The sequence below is a fragment of the Paralichthys olivaceus genome, chromosome 18, assembly GCF_024713975.1.
Source record: "Paralichthys olivaceus isolate ysfri-2021 chromosome 18, ASM2471397v2, whole genome shotgun sequence".
NCBI classification, from domain to species: domain Eukaryota; kingdom Metazoa; phylum Chordata; class Actinopteri; order Pleuronectiformes; family Paralichthyidae; genus Paralichthys; species Paralichthys olivaceus.
The window spans coordinates 4,765,648-4,784,236 of NC_091110.1; the positions used below are offsets into that span (position 1 = coordinate 4,765,648).

The 18,589-nt window shown below is 41.1% G+C and overlaps 1 protein-coding gene across 1 annotated transcript in view; it reads left to right on the top strand.

The window, feature by feature from the left end:
- The window catches only part of jmy (junction mediating and regulatory protein, p53 cofactor), a 30,694-nt gene extending 12,919 nt beyond the window's left edge, over positions 1 to 17,775 (top strand). The window contains exons 3-10 of the mRNA XM_020081524.2: positions 6,736 to 6,886; positions 7,339 to 7,508; positions 8,011 to 8,176; positions 8,999 to 9,189; positions 9,286 to 9,372; positions 11,819 to 11,914; positions 12,000 to 12,531; positions 13,121 to 17,775. Coding sequence (XP_019937083.2) covers positions 6,736 to 6,886; positions 7,339 to 7,508; positions 8,011 to 8,176; positions 8,999 to 9,189; positions 9,286 to 9,372; positions 11,819 to 11,914; positions 12,000 to 12,531; positions 13,121 to 13,434 — 1,707 coding nt within the window. The 3' untranslated portion in view covers positions 13,435 to 17,775. The remainder of the gene's footprint in view (positions 1 to 6,735; positions 6,887 to 7,338; positions 7,509 to 8,010; positions 8,177 to 8,998; positions 9,190 to 9,285; positions 9,373 to 11,818; positions 11,915 to 11,999; positions 12,532 to 13,120) is intronic.
- The last annotated feature ends 814 nt before the right edge of the window (positions 17,776 to 18,589 follow it).

Below are 18,589 nucleotides of genomic sequence, written 5' to 3' on the forward strand. Positions count from 1 at the left end.
CTCATCAAATTACTTGAAAGAAATTCAGCTTAAAATAGATAGAAAATTCTCACACATGAAACAAGGTAACGTCCAAAATAACTTGTTTTGTCATCTGTGTCTTTCTGCAGAGATGCAGCTTTCCACTTGATCCAGTTTTAGACATCTCAGTTTTATCTGAGTCCGTTAATGACACAGCAGATGGACAGATGAATGAATGAACACCAGAATGAAACAAAGGGTGTCAACTATTTTGGTGAATGGTGCATTGTGGGACAGTCCTATTGCATGTCGGTGTGCTGCAGCACGGGTGTCCTGTTCCCTGGAGGGTCTGAGTACTGTCATGAATTAAAAATGTGGTTTCTCTGTGTGAGTTAGTTTTGTAACGCAGTGAGCTCCAGTTACTGTTTCACATCAACTCCACTATTACATGACAACAGTCGCCAGGGTGATCACGTGAGCTAGTTTAACATACCTCTCTGTTATCAGGCTTCAATAAACCTAACATTGGTCATCCTGGAGAAGCTGTTCAACAGAGCTGGTTATCGACTGTCTCACTTAACTCTGGGTTTTCCAGCCATGAGCACGTTAATGTGGAAGAGGCAGCAACATCGTCTGAACCCTGAATTAAGTGTTTAATATGATATGAGAACAAACACTGATATCTGCTGGGAAATTGAATTACAGTAACAGACAAAAGTGACATTCAGCATGGTGAAATACAAACAACATGATCATATGATTAGAGAAAAGAAAGAAACACCAGTGTGCATAGATAGTCTGCACATAAGCACATCTTATTAAGTTAAATTAAATTAATACAAACATGTGATACAGTTGTGCAGGATCCATGAATTATTCCCTGGGAAATCTTCAAAAATGACAACAAACATTTACAAGGTGGAAGAAAAAACTAACTCCTAGATCTTCCCCTTTTTCTGGATTCACACCAAAGTGTAATGGGTTCTTTCTTGGCCCATGTCCCAGCCTTCCACCAAGTAATCAGGCTGACAAACAAATAAACAAATGGACATTTATTCTAATGGGAAACATTAAACCTTGTGTGGATAATTTATCCAATAAAAGACATCAGAGGTTTTAGTTACCATTTCAAATTATCATCTCAAAGTCTAACGAGGTCTGTCGAGAATCTTTGTTCACTGAAAATTATTATGAATTTATTTAGTGTAATAAGCTCTCCCTCAGTTTGTTGGAAGCTTTGTTTAAAAACCAAAGTGGACACATTGAAAGACAAAGATCCTGTAGATCAACAACTCTGGTTTTTCTAGTGATCTAAGTGGTCAGCAGTTATGCGGTGTCTTGAACTGAAGTTGTTCAGCATAAGGTACAATGGTGATTTACAACAGTAAGAAGTGAGACAGCTTTGTAGAAAGAAAACCCAGAGGTAAAACTGTACATATCACAAATCCTGCATTTGAGGCCTTGTATCATAAGATGCTTTCAGATACGCACTGAACTCCAGATAATCTCCTGACACTCTCCAGAGGGACTGTATAGCTGTTTTTAGACATGTCCTGTCGACGAACTCTGAAGAATTGGGTCCAGACTGTCTCTACAGTTCTCCTTTCACACATGCAGAACACAGTGGGGGGTTGTCCGCTAAGGTGCGTTCACAACAGTAAAAAATCCTCCAAAGTATTCAGGTGAGGGGATGGTGCAGCAGACAGAGGCAGGATGGAACGTATTGGTTCCACTGCGAGGATCATGTGATTGAGTTCACATGCACATCGACTGCGACAGCGCTTTGCATCTGTCGCTTGCATCATCAACCCCCCCCATAGGGGGCCAGCAACAGTTCACATCGACCGAGTGGGCGTAATGACGTTTCTATAACTTGACACGTGCAAAACTGAACAAAACAGAGAATACAAATATCTGATAAAAGCTGTGCCATATACATAGAATACACATACATGAATTAATATGTTGCATCATGCCTCTGCCTGCTGCACCAAGTGAGCGCTCCAGAGATTTCTGTGTTGTGAACCGACTGAGCAGAGAATCTCCTGCTGCGATGTTCATGTGCAAAATGGAAAACTCTGGATAAAATCCGGGACCCAATTCTGCAGATTCTTTTCTAAACTCTGATACAAGTATAGGTTTGACCTTTCCAGGGTGTTTTACATTCGGTCTCCTCTTCTCTGTGGCTCTCACCCCTCTGTACACTGATACCTACTAAATATTTAAGAAATGAATAAGAAATGTGTTTCACTGACATGGTTTTATTTCTTAAAAAAGACAAAATCATTTTCTTTGACAGATGCGCACCATTGTTTTTAGGAAACAATTCTCAAAAAGGGAAACGCTGCACCTATTTCAGCAGTGGATTAATACACATGTGGTGCAGTGATTAGTTCAGGGAGCAGGATGTTGTAATTACTTTCAGACTCAAAGTAAAGCACAGGGCCAATGTCACCTTATGACAATGGAGCTCTTTGGCACAAGCTTTAGCTGTGCTTCAATGATTTTTAGTTGCATCAAGTTAATGGACAAGAAAGGTTCTCAGCACCGTTTCTATTTTCAACTCTAGACTCGTGGAAGGAGGCTGTTGCATCTGCCTGATAAAGACTGCCTCGTATCCAAAACCGCATCACTAAGAAAAAGGCTCTTACAGGCTATTTTAACCAAATGAGATAAGGGCCACCATGACGGTGTCCATGCTGTAATCCCAGCAGTATACTGCGGGAACTTACGTCACTTCTATTCTCAGTGAGTCTGTCACGTCTGTGTTTTGTCACCAGCAGCTGTTAAGCAGAGGTGCTAAAGGAAGTCATTCAATCACCTCTTCCACGCTGCCTCAAAAAGAGGAGTCAATAAACAAGCTGCTGGAGAACCTGGAAACACACGTAATGCTTTATTATCCCAAACATTAACAAAACATGAGGATCTCGAGTTACCACGCAGATCCGCGTCTCAGCTAAAACACAAAACTATGGTGACGCTTCAACACATGTAGCGTTCTCAATGACACGTCTCCCTCCTCTGTGTGTCTCCCACTGTATGTTTAGGAGTGGTGATGAATGAATGGTGTAAACATTGTGCGGGTCGGGATTAGGTCAGGTTACCGGGTGACATCAGGAGGCTGCAGCTGAGAGGGAGAGTGACCGATCAGAGACGATGGAGTTTTAAAGATGTTTCTCCATCATGTCATCCTTTAAGAAAGCGAATCACTCATCAGCTTCTTTTAAGCAACTAGCTGCATAGACAATGAGGATAATAACATGTGTTTCCCCGTGTTTCCAGACAGACACGATGTAACGTATACAAGTGTGAAGTGTTACGTTCCAACTACCTTTAGGCCTCTGAACATTTACAGGAGCTGTTTATTGCCAGAAAAGAGCGTTGATTCTTTCTGCTTTGCATGAAACCAGTGAAACAGACAATTCATTGAATCAATAGCCGGCACGTCAGCAACAACATGCAAAGGAGTTGAAGATACACAGGGTTGGGTCAGATCACTTTGGTTACTGGATACAAATGACCTGGCCCTTTTTCTAATTAATGAAAAAATCCGTTGAAGCACAAAAACCTCTAAATCTGAATAATATTGTATATAAAAGTGCATGTGGCTGCAAAATTCTTAGTTCTACAAATATTCTCAACACCTCAAAAACATGTGTTTTACAAATTCAGCAATAGTGTGTTTGTCTAACAAGTTAACCGTCTGACATTATTATTCTTATTGCTGTGGTGGAAACAATAATCTGATGAGTATGGGAGCAAATTAGATCCTGATCGAATTCAATCTCATAGATCAGCACGGTGGTGAAAATGAAACAAAGCAAACAAATTCAACATAAGCAAAACAAATTGCAAAACCCAAGGTAAGACTATCCCCTATTTTTTTCGATGTCAAGAAGAAGGAAACTCTTTGTGACATCGCAGATTTGAAGTTCAGGTGTTCTCAGCTTTAGTTTGGCTTTCACAATTTTTAAGTACATTTTCTAGTTGAAGATGACTCATGGAGATATTGCCAGGAATTAATGGGAGGATATTTTGCAGACTTCTGCTCGTTCAGCCATCCATCTTGACTCAGCGCTGGTCATTTCCTTCCTGCTCGACAGTGGAACACTTAACAAATACACCCAGTACATCAGACATACTTTTCATTGGTTACTAGCATGAAAACAAGTATTTCACAATATTATAAAGACATAATCCAAATGTTTCATCATGCAATCCTTGACTCTGCAACTATATTTTTACTTATTTTTTTTGTGATCTGACTTTAACCCAATTAAATGTAATCTGTTACTACCCAACCCTGGTTATACAACAGATGTTTCAGATGCCATTAGTGTCACAGTGTGAAGACAAAGGAGTCATCCACTTGTTGCTCTCTGGCTGGGAGATCTTGGGACTATTGTTCCATGTGTTTGCATGTGGGTGCAGCTCTTTCACTGCTCTACATTACTGTACTTACAGCACACTGAACAGTCAACATATCTGAACGCTGAGATCATAGCTCAAAGGGACTCGAGTTCAATTTCTACTTTAATATGAAACCTTTTGCTCTTGGCTTCTCTCTGTTCGTTTTCTTGCTGGTCTCTGACGTAATCTCTCCTCCCCCTCTCGCTCATGGTTTCACCCACTGAAAAAGACCCTCCCAGTTCTTGTCCCTCACGTGCAGACACACACACGCTCCCAGTACAAAGAAGTGGGTATGCTAACATAAATCAAGGCCTTCAAGGTTTGCTGGCGATTGCCACATCCTTGTTTATTTTTGAGCACCTCCACACATCTGCTATACATTGAAATATTAATGTATGACTCTGTGCAGGAGGCCCTGAGTTAAGCTGTGTACATTTTGTTCCTGAAGGTTGTGTGTTTCAGTGAACTCCCAGGACAGAACTCCACGTGGCACTGTTTTTTCCCCGTTTCTCACTCTTTTGACACGACATGAGCCGGCGAGCTGTGAGAAAAGAATGCTGTTTGACAGAGTTGTGCCACGTAACCTCAACTCCCTCCTGAGTGCAATCAGACTTCTTTTGTTTTCGAGGATTTGTTTTATTTTCCAAATCTTTAAATGCCAGCCCAGTAGGACACTAGGTTAGTGTGACTCGAGACATAAACAAGCACAGGCATTCCTCACTGTCATGAGTAGCTGTTAGCACCATCTGCTGCTAGTTGCTAGTATTACAGAGCAACTGTAGAAAAGGGTCTGCAGCAGTGGGTTCTCAAACTGTGAGGTGAGCTGTGGAGGGAGGGAGGTGGTCATGTGCGTGATGGGTTTAAAAACATCAGGAAGATAGAGCTCTGAACTATTTTAAAGCTGTCAGTCTGGTTTGTCAATGATGATACTCCTTGTTGGATTTTTTAAAATATTTTACTAAAGTAAAAATACTAATAAATTGACAGCAATGTACTCAAGTAAAAGTAGAAGTACCACATTAACTTGAGAAAAAAGAAAAGAAGTACTCGCTTTTTAAAATAACGGTGTACAACGTCCACTGTGTTCTGTATTGTACAGACTCTGTCATATTAATAATACTACTGATGAGGCCACTGAAAACACTTTGTATTGTTTCATGGGGAAGATCGTGGCCTCTCCCAAATCCATTCCTGGTGTTTCTTTCCCAGTGATGCTGCAGGAGGCGGGATATAATGTTTCCTGCCCGCTCTGATTGAATCAATGGACCAATTCCGCTCTCATTATTGATTACAACAAACTGCCCTGTCCAGCTCTCCTCGTGTAACGGCCGGTCTCCTGGTATCTCCTCCATGCTCTTGAGACTGTGCTGGGAGAAGCAGCACACCTTCTTGTGATCGCACGTATGGATGAGCCATCCTGGAGGAGCTAAAGTTGAACTCACTTGGTGTTTTACAGTGAGGATTAAGTGTTCCCTACATTTTTTTTTTTTTTTTAGCAATTTACGTTCCTGCACTGCTATTTTCTATTTCAACAGAAAAGAAACAGTGCTGTAGAATGGGCAACAGTTTGGGCATCCCATAAAGTCAGTCCTTGGTGAACCCTTCTCTTTTGGCAGATATCACAGCCAGCAGATGCCTGTTGTTGTCGGCCCTTACCGCAGCTCACTTCAGCTCCTGCACACACTGTATTTCAGATCTACACACAGATTTTCAGTGATGTTCAGATCACGTGACTTTTACCTTAGTTCCAAAAGCTTCAGCTGGTGTTTCTTCAAAAACATTTGCAATACACGTTTTTAGATTCAGTGTGACAGTAAGGATATCATGATCCATTGTGTCCATTAACATCCCTACATTTCTTGAGACATAGATGGAAACGGAGATGCTGAAGAGTTTCAGAACAGGCCCAAGAGTGAATCATCATGTTTTTAACTTTTAACTCTTAATGGTGCCAGTTGTCCAAAATTACAAATAAGCAAAGAGTAGACAAAGGAAACTGGGCTCAATAGGGAGTTATCTGCAGCTAACCCACTGAATCCATAGCAACAATATACTTTCCATTTGTATCCCCCAAAACTGAGGGTATGAGTATCTACCCATAGAGTCTATGATATCTACCAAGCAGATGAACAAGAATAATCCATAAATCCATTAATATAAAGTTTTGTTATGTCAAACAACTCGGAGATAGAGAATAGTATATATTTTCCAATAGACTGTATAATATTGGGGCACAGTTGTCTGGATCTTGTCTGAGGCTGTCATACAGTGTGTGTCAGATTTAAAGATGTAAAGAGGTTTCTTCTGACTGATCTTTGCTGCCCATGCTGACACAGTTCATTTGACCTGTTTTAACCCCATCAGATCTCACTGGAGACGGAGCGGCTGGGTCCTCGTCGTGTGGAGGGCCTGAGGAGGGAGGATGAGGAGTGGCAGAGGAAGGCCCACGCCGCCGTTCTCTCCATACAGGACCTGACCGTCAAGTTCTTCGAAACCACAACTAGATCCCAGAAAGGTGAACACAGAAAGGATTTCAAACTAACCTTCCCTGTACTGCACCCTCATCTCTGACCTCTCACATGCCAGAGTTCCCCGCACGCTGCTCCAAAACTATTTTAATCCTCAAACCCTCTCAGCTATGCAAAGAAACAACTGACTGCTGTTTTGCTAAGGAATAGGTTTCACTTAACTAGGTTTTGAGTCAAAGAGCTATTGTCAAACACTGATGTAGCGTTTATTCATTCAGTCAGCATTAATGTTCTCGGTTATTTTCATAATTCATAATTAAATGTTTTGGTTTTACAGCATGAGAAAAACAGTAAAAAAATGTTCAAATGTCTCCTTGTGTGTGACGAACAATCTAAAACTCAAAGACATTCACTTGACAACAAAATGACAATTATTGATTGACTAATTGTTTCAGCTCTAATCCACGTCTGACAACCGTGTACTGAATCTGTGTTGCAGCTCTGTTTGAGCGTATGCGTGCTGACCAGAAGAAGTTTGGCAAGTCGGCGTGGGCAGCAGCAGTTGAACGCATGGAGCGTCTGCAGTACGCTTTCTCCAGAGAAACTCTGCAGCTGATGAGGGCCAAAGAAATCTGCCTGGAGCAGAGGAAACACGGCCTGAAGGAGGAGGTAATGCGTCAGTCATGTAGACCAAGTTGTGTGACAGTGTCAGATTGGGAAGTTTAACTGGGTGTGTTTTTAAAGAGGTTGCAATGCTCAGTATGTTAGTAACCCTAACCCCAAAGCCCCAATGACACCACAGAGAGATGACATTTGAATAATACAGCTAGATATAATGGCCATGTTGGAAGAATGACCTCACGGCTCAGACATCCTGTGATGGAGTCCATAACATCCTGGTCTGCACCAGTGGAAATGACTCAATGGGAATGACCGCCGGGGTAACAATATTATCTTTAGAATACTCTCAAACTCCAGTTTACCTTTCCTAAACTGGTGTGGTGTGGAGCAGCACTTAGCGAGAGCAGCAAAAGTGCCTCAGGTTCTATATCCATTAAAACAAATGCACATCAGGTAGCGCTGCAAAGCACTTTGGAAAATCAGCTAAATCTGCAGCATTTGCCTTTTAGTCCTGTGGAAGTGTAACATAATCATGTGGCTTTGAATCTAGATGCAGAGTCTGCAAGGCGGGGAGGACGCCATGCTGCGCCTGGACCAGCTGGAGGAGCTGTACTACGAGTTGCAGATGCAGCTGTATGACATCCAGGCCGAGGTGCTGCGCTGTGAAGAGCTGCTGCTCACCGCTCAGCTGCAGAGTCTGCGCAGGCAGATGACAGGTGGGACAGACTGCAGTGTCTGTGCTTTCCGTCTGTGTGGGGAAAATATACAATCTGACAGACACAGGGGGGTGTAGCATGATGGTGTCTGCTTATTTCAGACGGGTTCTTATTGGGTGATATATTTGCCGATCAATAACAAGAATTTGCAGCTCAGAGATTCCAAAGATATGTTTGAGATGATTTACAAAATGTTTCCATGACCAAGTTTGTTGCCACACAGCACTGACTCATGTATTTTTCAACTGTGTCAGTCAATACACAACAATATTCTGAAAATAACCAAATTTAATGGACCAAACATATTTGTTTGTTTTTTGTCTTAGATATTTTATTGGGTTCAAAATCAAGTAACAATTTAGACAAGATCTCTGATCATTGTCATTACCATTAAATCATGTTCATATATTAGTATTCTATCAAATGTTTTTAAGAAATCTGAGAAAATGCCATTTTCAGTTTTTTCAGAACCACTGTGACGTCTTCAGGCTGCTTGTTTTGTTCCAAAACCCAAACAGTTTTTCCTGTTGTGTGGTAAAGAAAAGCAATAAAATAACTCTCATCATTAAGGAGATATTTTAATATTTATGCCTGAAAAATAACTGATTGATCATCATCAATCAAATCTAGATGCCAAATAATTTTCTATAAATACATTAACCATTGTTGTATTGTTCTTAAGAAGACCTAGTTTCTGGTCTGTTTTGAAATCATGCTGCAGCATCAAATTAGTCATACATTTTATTTTATAAATAAGTATATTAACTGTTATGTGTTTGGTCACAGCAGCTTTTTGATGAATCTCTTCTCATGTTACACCAGAGCGTCAGGATGAGGTTGTGTACTACGATGCCTTTGAGAGCCCTGACGCCATGAAGGGAGAAGAAGACCCCGCATCGCCGCCATCCCCCCTCAGAGAAGAAGACCTGAGCGTCCTGCAGCAGAGGACACGGCAGCTGGAGGCTCGCCGGGGTCGCATCACCACCAAGAAAGTCTACCTCAAAAACAAGAAGGCAAGTGCTGACGACTGACGCTGAAGTGTTGTGGAGATGCCTCCAGGAAAGTTCCGATGTTTTGATGATTTGTGTTTTATTTCTTTTCATTCATAGGAAATCTGTATTGTCAATCACAACCAGAAGATCCAGCAGCGCCAAGGCGGCCCTGCTTACACCAGGTCTCCTCAGGCACTGCAACAGGTAAAACTCAAAGATTCATCATGGCCTGATCTGATGGGATGAACACACAGTACATATTTGCTGCATTGTTAAACAGAGTGGTATTTTGTACCAGATGGTAGAACCGGCAGGAAGCAGGAAATGTTTGGTTCTAGGACGAACAAGATGAAAACTGTGTCTGTGGCCTGACCTTTGTTATTTATTTTTTATGAGTCCATTTTATTTGAAGCTGCAGGAGTGAGGGGATTGAAGGAGACCAGTCACAGGCAGTAATTCTTTCCAGAGTCAAGCCCTTCCTTCCTTCTTGAGGTGCACATGTTTACAGTGAAGTGGGCTATTGAGTGGGGTCATGGGATAGGCTCCATGTCTGGTTGTTGTTATAGAAATAGGATGCCCAGACGTTGACAAAACAGTGCACACAACTATCCTGAACTTTGAGAGTCAAATACAATTAAAATATTAAGAAAATCAATACTTTTTGATTCCCATTACTAAATTAATGTGTATTTTTATTTTATGTGTGTGCTTCCTTTATGTATTTTAATACTACTAATGTAGGATAATATATAGCACCTTTCAAAACACAGTTACAAGGTGCTTTACAAGTTAAAAATAAAAATTACGAAGCAATAGTTAAAAGCAATTTGAAGATCACATAGCATTAGAGCACAAATACAGATATAAAAATAAGAATAACATTGTAAAAACTGACAGTGAAATCCGATAGGAGTTTACCAGACGGATCTCCTCAGTAGAAGCTCTGACAGAAAAGGCCCCATCACCTCTGCTCCTCAGCCGGGACTGTGTGATGTCGGACCTGCGGGCACTTAGAGGTGCTTAAAGATCTGAAATGTTCTCAGGTGCAAGTTCAGAACCGTTAGCAATAAAATCTTAAAATCAGTTTTAAAGTTTACCAGGAGACAATGAAGAGATGTAAAAAGTCCGGCTGCTGTGTTTTGGACGAGCTGTGCCTCGGACTCAGCCCTCTGGCTTTAGCCGCATGTGAAAACATAATGCTTGCAATGTGGTTGTGTTTACTCACTCTCCGGGAAAGAGGGAAGGAGAGAAGAACACACACACACGCACACTTTTCTCTTTATAGTTGTGAGGACACTCATTGATATAATGCATTCTCTAGCCCCTCACCGTATCCATAACCATCACAACTGAAAGCCTAACCCTAACCTAGACCTGATTCTAACCCTAAAACCAAATCTTAACCCTCAAACAAACATCTGAATGTGTGAGCACCAGCCAAAATCTTCTCTCGATGATGGTGTTGAAGCAAAGTTGGCTCTTGTAACTACGCGAACACGCCTAATGTAATGGTAACCTAATGTTTGTGTGCCCTCTAGTGGACAGAACCTTTAACAACCACATGCAGAAGGTGGTAAATAATCTGCACAATTAAATTGAAAATGGCATAAAAAACTGATTGACAGCTTCAGTGTTTAGAGAGGTCACTACAGTTGTTTTCACTTGATGACTTACCTTTATCTAACAATTCACAGCATAAGATTAATACGAATTTCCTCCAAATCAAAGACATTTTGATTCACTGAGAAGCTTTTGTTGATTGTTGAGGTTGAATATCATTTATAATTTTATTGCATCTTGTACAGACCTGAGGCATCAGCTGTTAGAATTTGATTAGTTCTGGTTTAAGGTAATACTGACTGTTGAGATGATGAATTTGAATCTGGATTTGCACTTTATTCTTTATAATGCAACCGTCATGTAAACTGAATGTTCTCAGATGTTGTGTTTTTGAATTTATCAAAACTACATTTGTCAAATGATCCTTTTAGTTGTTGTTGTTATTGTCTGTTGTAAACCAAGAGGCTGTCAGCTTTAAGCACAGAGCCATGGAAAAGGAAAGTCCTGCTGAATTTTGCCAGGGTGTTAATTTGTATTCTCTAATAGGTTCGTGGAGAAATAATTTATTATGAGCATTAATAATTCACACTTCCTCTAGACCCTGCATATCATTAATAGTGATGAACAGGAAGTAAAGTGAGGGAAAAGGGTGGGGTCTTGCTTTGTGACATTACTGGGGGTTTGTTTAAGTGTTTTTAATGAGGACCAGCTCACATACAGGGAACAGGACACAACTCAAACCTGTTTCTACAGTTTGTCTTCAGACTGATATTTAAAATCCCAACACTTGTACTGATGAACAGGTGTTACTGAAGAATGTGCATGAATATATAACTGATAACTTTCACACCAGCAAAATCAAATGGCACTAAACAGGAAAACACCAGAGTTATTTTGCATGTGAACAAATCAATCAATCAACGGACTACAACTAAGATGGCACCCACAGAGCATATACCTGCACCAAGGCCCGACAGTCTCCTTAGAGGCCACATTTAAATTCACTAGATCTGGAGTTTTTATTTGGATCTGCACTAACTTGCACACAGTCATAAATATCAGTTGTTATCTTCCGTTGTTTCCTGTAAAGGGAGGAGAAGCTGAAGCAGACGATGAAGCCAAACAAAATGCCCGGGTGAATCAGGAGAGGCAGAGGACGCTGGACAGACTCCGTAGCCTCAATCAGGTGAGAACATCCGCAGTCTGACGTTCAACTCGACCGGCCTCCTCTGTCCCGTCATCACCGCTCACTCTGTTTATTCCCCACACAGCGTTACCCGGGCCAGGTGACCCTGAAGTCCAGCCGGCTGCGTCTGAGTCAGGGTCACAGTCGGAGGAGGGCGGGGCAGCAGCCGAACACGCAGGCAGCCAGCGTTCAGACCGACTGCATCTCCGACCTCCCCCAGCTCTCCGCTCCTCCTGACGCCTGCGGCTACGACACCGTGTCTCTACCAACGGTTGAACTCGAAAGCCTCGCCTCTTCGCCTCCCTTCCTCTCGCTGCCTCCCCTCTCAGCTCCCCCATCTGTTCTGTCAGCGGGTCCTCCACCACCTCCCCCTCCTCCTCCACCTCCGCCTCCCCCACCCCCTCCGCCGCCTCCTCCCTCAGAGCAGCAGCAGCAGCAGGGCGAGGACGGGGACAGGACCCTTGCAGCAGGCAGTCTGGTGCTGCAACACGAGTCAGAATCCTCCTCGCTGCCCCTGGCTCCATTTTGCCCTCGATTCTTTGACAGCAGCCAGCTGATGACTGCGAGGACGAAGCTGAGGAAGACGGCCTCGCTGGACTCCTCACAGTGGAGGAGAGGTGAGGAGGCAACTTGCTATCCTGACGTTTATCAAACAAAGACGGTGTTTCGTTGAAACGAATATTCCTGGTTGATTTGGTGACAGCAAATCAAATACTTGTCAAGCAGCTGATTAACAGTTTACAATGTGGCAGAATCACATCACTTCTACATTCAGCATCAAAGTTTTTACTTCGACATTTGTCTCCAGACGTCTGTCTATACTACTAAAGTACTAAAAAATGTAATAGAAGCTCAGTCTCTTCTTCCCCCTCCTCATTTCAGCAGCCAACATCTTCTAAGAAGTGTGCAGGCCACGAGTAGAGATTGGTTTTTCATTTGCATTTCGAAAATAAAATAAAATTGTCAATATTGAAGTTCACTTCACCCATGATATGTAAAATAAAGCAAAAGAAAATCTCTCCTCTGATTTAGTTCAACTTAATTCTCAACATTTCAAATTAATTTTCACAATGCAAAGTGAAACATATACTTTCCTCTTCTCATTTTTTTGCCTGGCGACAAAAACCAAATCATCATTTCCTTGTCTAGGCAAAAGTTTATTGTGTTTTATTTAGTCATGTAAATTGTTTCTGTGTGTGTCTGCAGCGAGCTCCCCCATGGACGAAGTGCTGGCTTCTCTCAAACGCGGCAGTTTCCACCTGAGGAAGGCCGAGCTGCGAGTCCTGGCCCCGGACCCGGACGACGACAGCGACAACATCCTGGCTCAGATCAGGCAGGGCGTCCGGCTGAGAAAGGTTCGCACCCGGCCGGAGCAGCAGCAGCGCCACGCCAGGAGCTTCCCCCACTCGGCCGACGCTCTCACCCGCAGCATCCACGAGGCTCTGAGGAGAATCAAAGAGGCTTCACCAGAGTCCGAGTCTGAGGACGAGGGCCTCCCGTGCACTGACTGGGAAAACTAGTCCATCAGAAGAACCTTTTTTTAAAAACTGCTTTCTTTCATGGATGTGTGGAGCCAAAAGGAAGAGTTACTGTACAACGGCTGAAGTTAAAGGGACACCTCAGAGTTTTATCACCTGGTGATACCTCGGTGCAATTTGAACAAGGAAACCCCTTTTTTTTGTAATATCAGACAATGGCTCAATTTGTTTCATACTTGTGCGTGTGGTTTGTAAAAGACGGACCACTAAGGTTGTTTTTTTTAAGTCGCTGCTGTGGCGTTCTCGGCGAGGACACAACCTCTGACCTCCCGGTGAATTCATCGACGTGTCGGAGTCGTACTGTACTGTAGCTTGCTGTGATGGGTTTGTTTGAAGAAGTGAGTATTTTCTATTTTATTTTCACCTTTCTCTCACTTTCAAAGCATTCAGACTCTCCACCAATAACTTCTCTGTATGTTTTTTACATTACAAACACACAGGAAATTTCAGTGCATTAAAAAAAAACGCCTAAACATGTAGACACACAACAATTCACACTCACTGGAAGAAATAATTTGACATTCTGGAAGTTCTTTCACTTTTCAGACATGAACTCCGGAGAATGTCCGCCCAACTGGGTGCGGACTTTCTCCAGAGTTTGTCTTTCACACATGAACAACGCAGCAACTCTTCTCGGACACGTTCCCAACCCCAGATTCTCACGAGTTCATTTCACGTGTGAAAGCAGCTCTGCAGAACACTTGTTCTAATCGTCTCAGCTAGAGTAAGTGAGTTTCCCAAAATGTTGAAGTCTTCATTAGTTTGATGTTAGAAGTGGAGCTACATGACTGAAAGTTGCACAACTTGGTTTTTGGGCCATTTCTATCATCCTGGTGTTAAAATACCAGAACCAGCACTGACTGGTGTATTTGGAGAATAAGCCATACTTCTTTTAGCATTTTCACTTTTACAAAGTAATATATGATACAACAGGAGGAAGGGGTTTTGGAGGACGTATATCGGACTCTGTTTAAATCTCTATCATTTTATTGAGAGGTTTTCAGACCGTGAGGGTGACAAAGACACAGCTCACGGAGAAAGTTAAGGTTTAAATTCACAGCATCACATTTCTTTCTCTGGGTTATAGCTCAGGACAGGATTTTGAGATTCCGTGTGACCTTTACTTTACAAGTACATCCCTGTATCCAATATCCACAGCAAAGAAACTTGCTACATTGCACAGTGGGACTTCTAATATTCCTTATATTTTTAATGAATAAATAAATCGGACAAAATCTCGACAAGCATGAAAGAGAAAAAAGCAGGGCTCAAGCTGTAGCTGGAGCGAGCTAACTGAATCCAGGATATTATCTAGACTTCACACTATAATATATACATAATGTAGCTGATGGAACTCTAGTATAAAAGAGAGATTAGGTTAAGCTCCAAATAACCAGCTTACCTCCCACACAGCGCTATAGAAATAGGGACCAGATGACAAAAGTATATATTTTATCAGAGACGTTTCAATTCATCATTTCTGAAGCAGCGTTGGAAATATTAGCTCGTTACTGATCGTTATTCAACTTGAACAACTTTTAAAGTTGCCCACACACAGTATTCTGACACAAGAATGGATGAATGGATATGCAGTAATATTTATTCCCTCTGATGAATAACAAGCTCCGCTGTGGTCACCCTGTGTTAATTTACTCTTTATTTCATATACAAGTAACACCTGACAGAAAGGAAACCATCAGAAAGTAAACTGTGGTGGTAACTGATCATGAAAATTAAATCGCTCGACAGAAGATCAGCAGTAATTTAATAATTCATAGTTTTTTCTCTGGTTTCAGCTTCTCAAACGTAACCATTCCCACCCATTTTATAGTTTTATACCCTAAATGTATAATATTTAAGTTTCTGACTAATGGTCGGACAAAAGGAAACATTTATAAACGTCACCTTGGGCTTTAGGAAATTGTAACGGACATTTTTTACTATTTAATACACAAAATCAATTAGTTGAAAAAGGCATATATGAAGTCTTGAAAGAATGTTAAGCATTTTTTGAAAAGCAACTTCCAGCCCTTAAAAAAAAGAAGAAGCTTTTACGCACATGTACATAACAGACTCCAGATGCGGAGCAGCATTAAAAACAAACAGGAGCGTGTCGTCAAGTCAGAGATCGGAGCAGACGCAGCTTCCTGCTCGCCACACCCAACATTATCGGGATCACACGTGTTGTTTACCTTTATTTCCTTTGTCTTTTTAACTGTCGTTTTATTTACCCGAGAGTCTCTCTCTGTTTCCACTGCCTTTGTTTTTTTTTTTCCAGGTTTGTTTTTGTCATGGAGTTGTTTTTCGTGTGTGTGGTTTTTTTTTTTTTATACCAGTCTCTTATTATGTATGATCTGTGTCAAACCTGTCTACAGCTGAAAAACACATGTTCCTGTAGTTAATAGGCACTGAGCAGCAGGGCTTCATTTAAAGAAATCGTTTGACATTTAGGGAAATAAACACATTTATTCTCTTTCTTGCTCAGAGTTAAATGAGAAGCATAAACAAATCCAAAGATCCTCTGAAACTCACAAATTAACATCCTGTTGTTGGACTGTGTCAAATGCAACAAATACTATTGTTTACCTTTTATTAATTGTAATAGATGATGTAAGTTGTGGCCTTGTAGTGTATTTACTTTGAGATACATTTACAAACAGCCATTCACCAAATACTGACAGAGAAACACACTGACAAATTCTGACGGGTGTAATGACAGAAGCTGTACCTCACCTCATGTCGTGTCAGGTCTTTTACACGTCGTTATGGAAACCTATTTCTACAATGACGTATGAGAGCTGTAAAAACTATTTATTACTAAATATCACAGAGCTGAGGTGTCCTGTTGTGAGAGAAAGAAATATATTTTCTGGCATTTACGCTGAAAAAACTGGATATTCTGTCGGATGATGAAGTCAGAAATAGATGAGAGAGAAAATATTTAATTAGCTTTTTTTTAACAAACCCTCTGCAGTGGATGTCCTTAACAAATTATTTTGCAATTAGATTTGACTGTAGGGAAATGCTGCTGATTTAAGCCCAGAATCAGGCTGAACCGAAATTCAGATTTACATGAGGGTTGTGGCAGGCGAAGGTTGAGGGGATAAAGAGAGCGTTACATGCTACATTTATTGCACTTTTTTCCGTCCTGCGGGAGGGATCCCTCACATGTGACTCTCTCTTACGTGTCTACATTTTTGTTCCTCCTAACAGGATTGTTGGTTTAGTAGTTTTTCCTCACTCTAGTCGAGGGTTTAAGGGATAGTTCACCCAAAAAGAAAATTTCACTTATCATTTACTCACTGCTATGCTGATGGAGGGCGGGGTGAAGAGTCCACAGAATACTTAAGGAGTTTCAGGGGTAAACAACGTCGCAGCCAAATCCAATACAATTGAAGTAACTGGTGTTTTTTTGGACTCTAACACTTCACCCAGCCCTCCATTGGCATAGTGGTGAGTAGATAATGAGTGCATTTTCATTTTTGGGTGAACTATCCCTTTAAGGGCACATCCATCACGCCAAACAAATCTCCCACATTTGTGACTTTATAATCTCTGAGAATATCCAAAGGTTTTTTTTTCTTGTAAATTACTGATTTACCGGTAAGTGTCATTTTTTTTTGTTGCTTTTGGATAGAGCCAGGCTAACAGTTTCTATCTGTTTCCAGTCTTTATGCTAAGCTAACTGCCTGCTGACTGGAGCTGAAGTGGGTATCGATCCTCTCATTTAACTCGACATGAAGCAGAACGAGTGCGTTTCTCATTATGCTGAACTTTGTGAAACACGCAGTCACTGTTGCCAAGTGTAAAACATCATTCCTACTCAGAGTGACAGTAATTTCTCTTCTACCCACACACACCTTTACTGATATTAAACATTAGATTACAAGTTTGACTTTCACCTCCTCACACTGCTGTTTGCTTTTTATTTTTGAGCTTTTTGTAGACTCCAAGTTGTGACTCGTAGATTCCCTCCATCTTTTATTTTGACCTTTATGACCTTATGCATGTGGCTGGTTTGAGGACGAAACCCATCACAACATAAGTGCAATAATGAAGATTAAAGTCATTTTATGGATAATACTGTAATGAAATGTAAATCATGTCAAAAAACTATATCCGCATGCCTAAATGTATTGAAGTATTTATTGAAACTTCATATTTTAAAGAATTTTTAAAGCGTACAAATGTAAATGTACTTTATAAGCTTTTCTTTTTGTCGCTTTTTGTTTCCTATCATGACATTCCTCTCTGCTTTCTATATCCTAGTTATTATATATATATTTTTTGTCCTTTTAAAAATAAAAAAAAATAAGCACCAAATTATGTTTGAATGTTCTGACTGGATTGGTCTGTGTGTAACCAGTATATAAACACTTGAATGGTTTTAACACTATAGTGTAGACTTGGGCAAGTTCCTTCAAATTTTAAATAATGTTGATTTGACTGCAGAATGATATTCAATAAATGAATTGATTACTTTAATATTAATAATAGGACTCAGAGGATTATATTTCACATGATTCCATCACGTGATTTATCCGCCAAAATCGATCGATCTTAATGCGATACAATCATCAATCCTGAATATAGTGCTTTAGGGTCATTTATTATTCTCACCAGTGCTGTTTCGCTGCTGTGTCCCTTTCTAAAAACCAGCCTGTGTTTATGGTTCATCAGTAGGAAATCATCCAACTGTTTAGAGATGGCCTTTTCCAGAATTTTACCAAGGAAAGGCAGATTGGAAATGGGTGTGTAGGTGTTCAGCATAGAGGAATCAAGATTTGTATTTTTAAGAAGGGGCTTTACCGGAGCTGTGCACCTGGAGAGATACCTGTTTCTGGTGAGCAATTTAACATGTCTAAAAGTAAATAACATCAAGCTTATGTTCACTGATAAAATCATTGATGATGACATTCTTATTAGTAAGTGTTTGAAAGAGACATGTTTCCATCTGGCCATGTCTGAGCTTTTTATTTATTCATCACAAATAAAGTCCAGGCTGAGAGTTACCCTGAGAGGAGTGGGCAGTACTGGACTTCAGCCACAGGGGGAGCTGGTGGCAGCGTGGGAAAGCACGACTGTGTAGAGTGGCAGAAGAAGAGCAGGGGGTGACAGGTGATGTAAACAGTCGGTC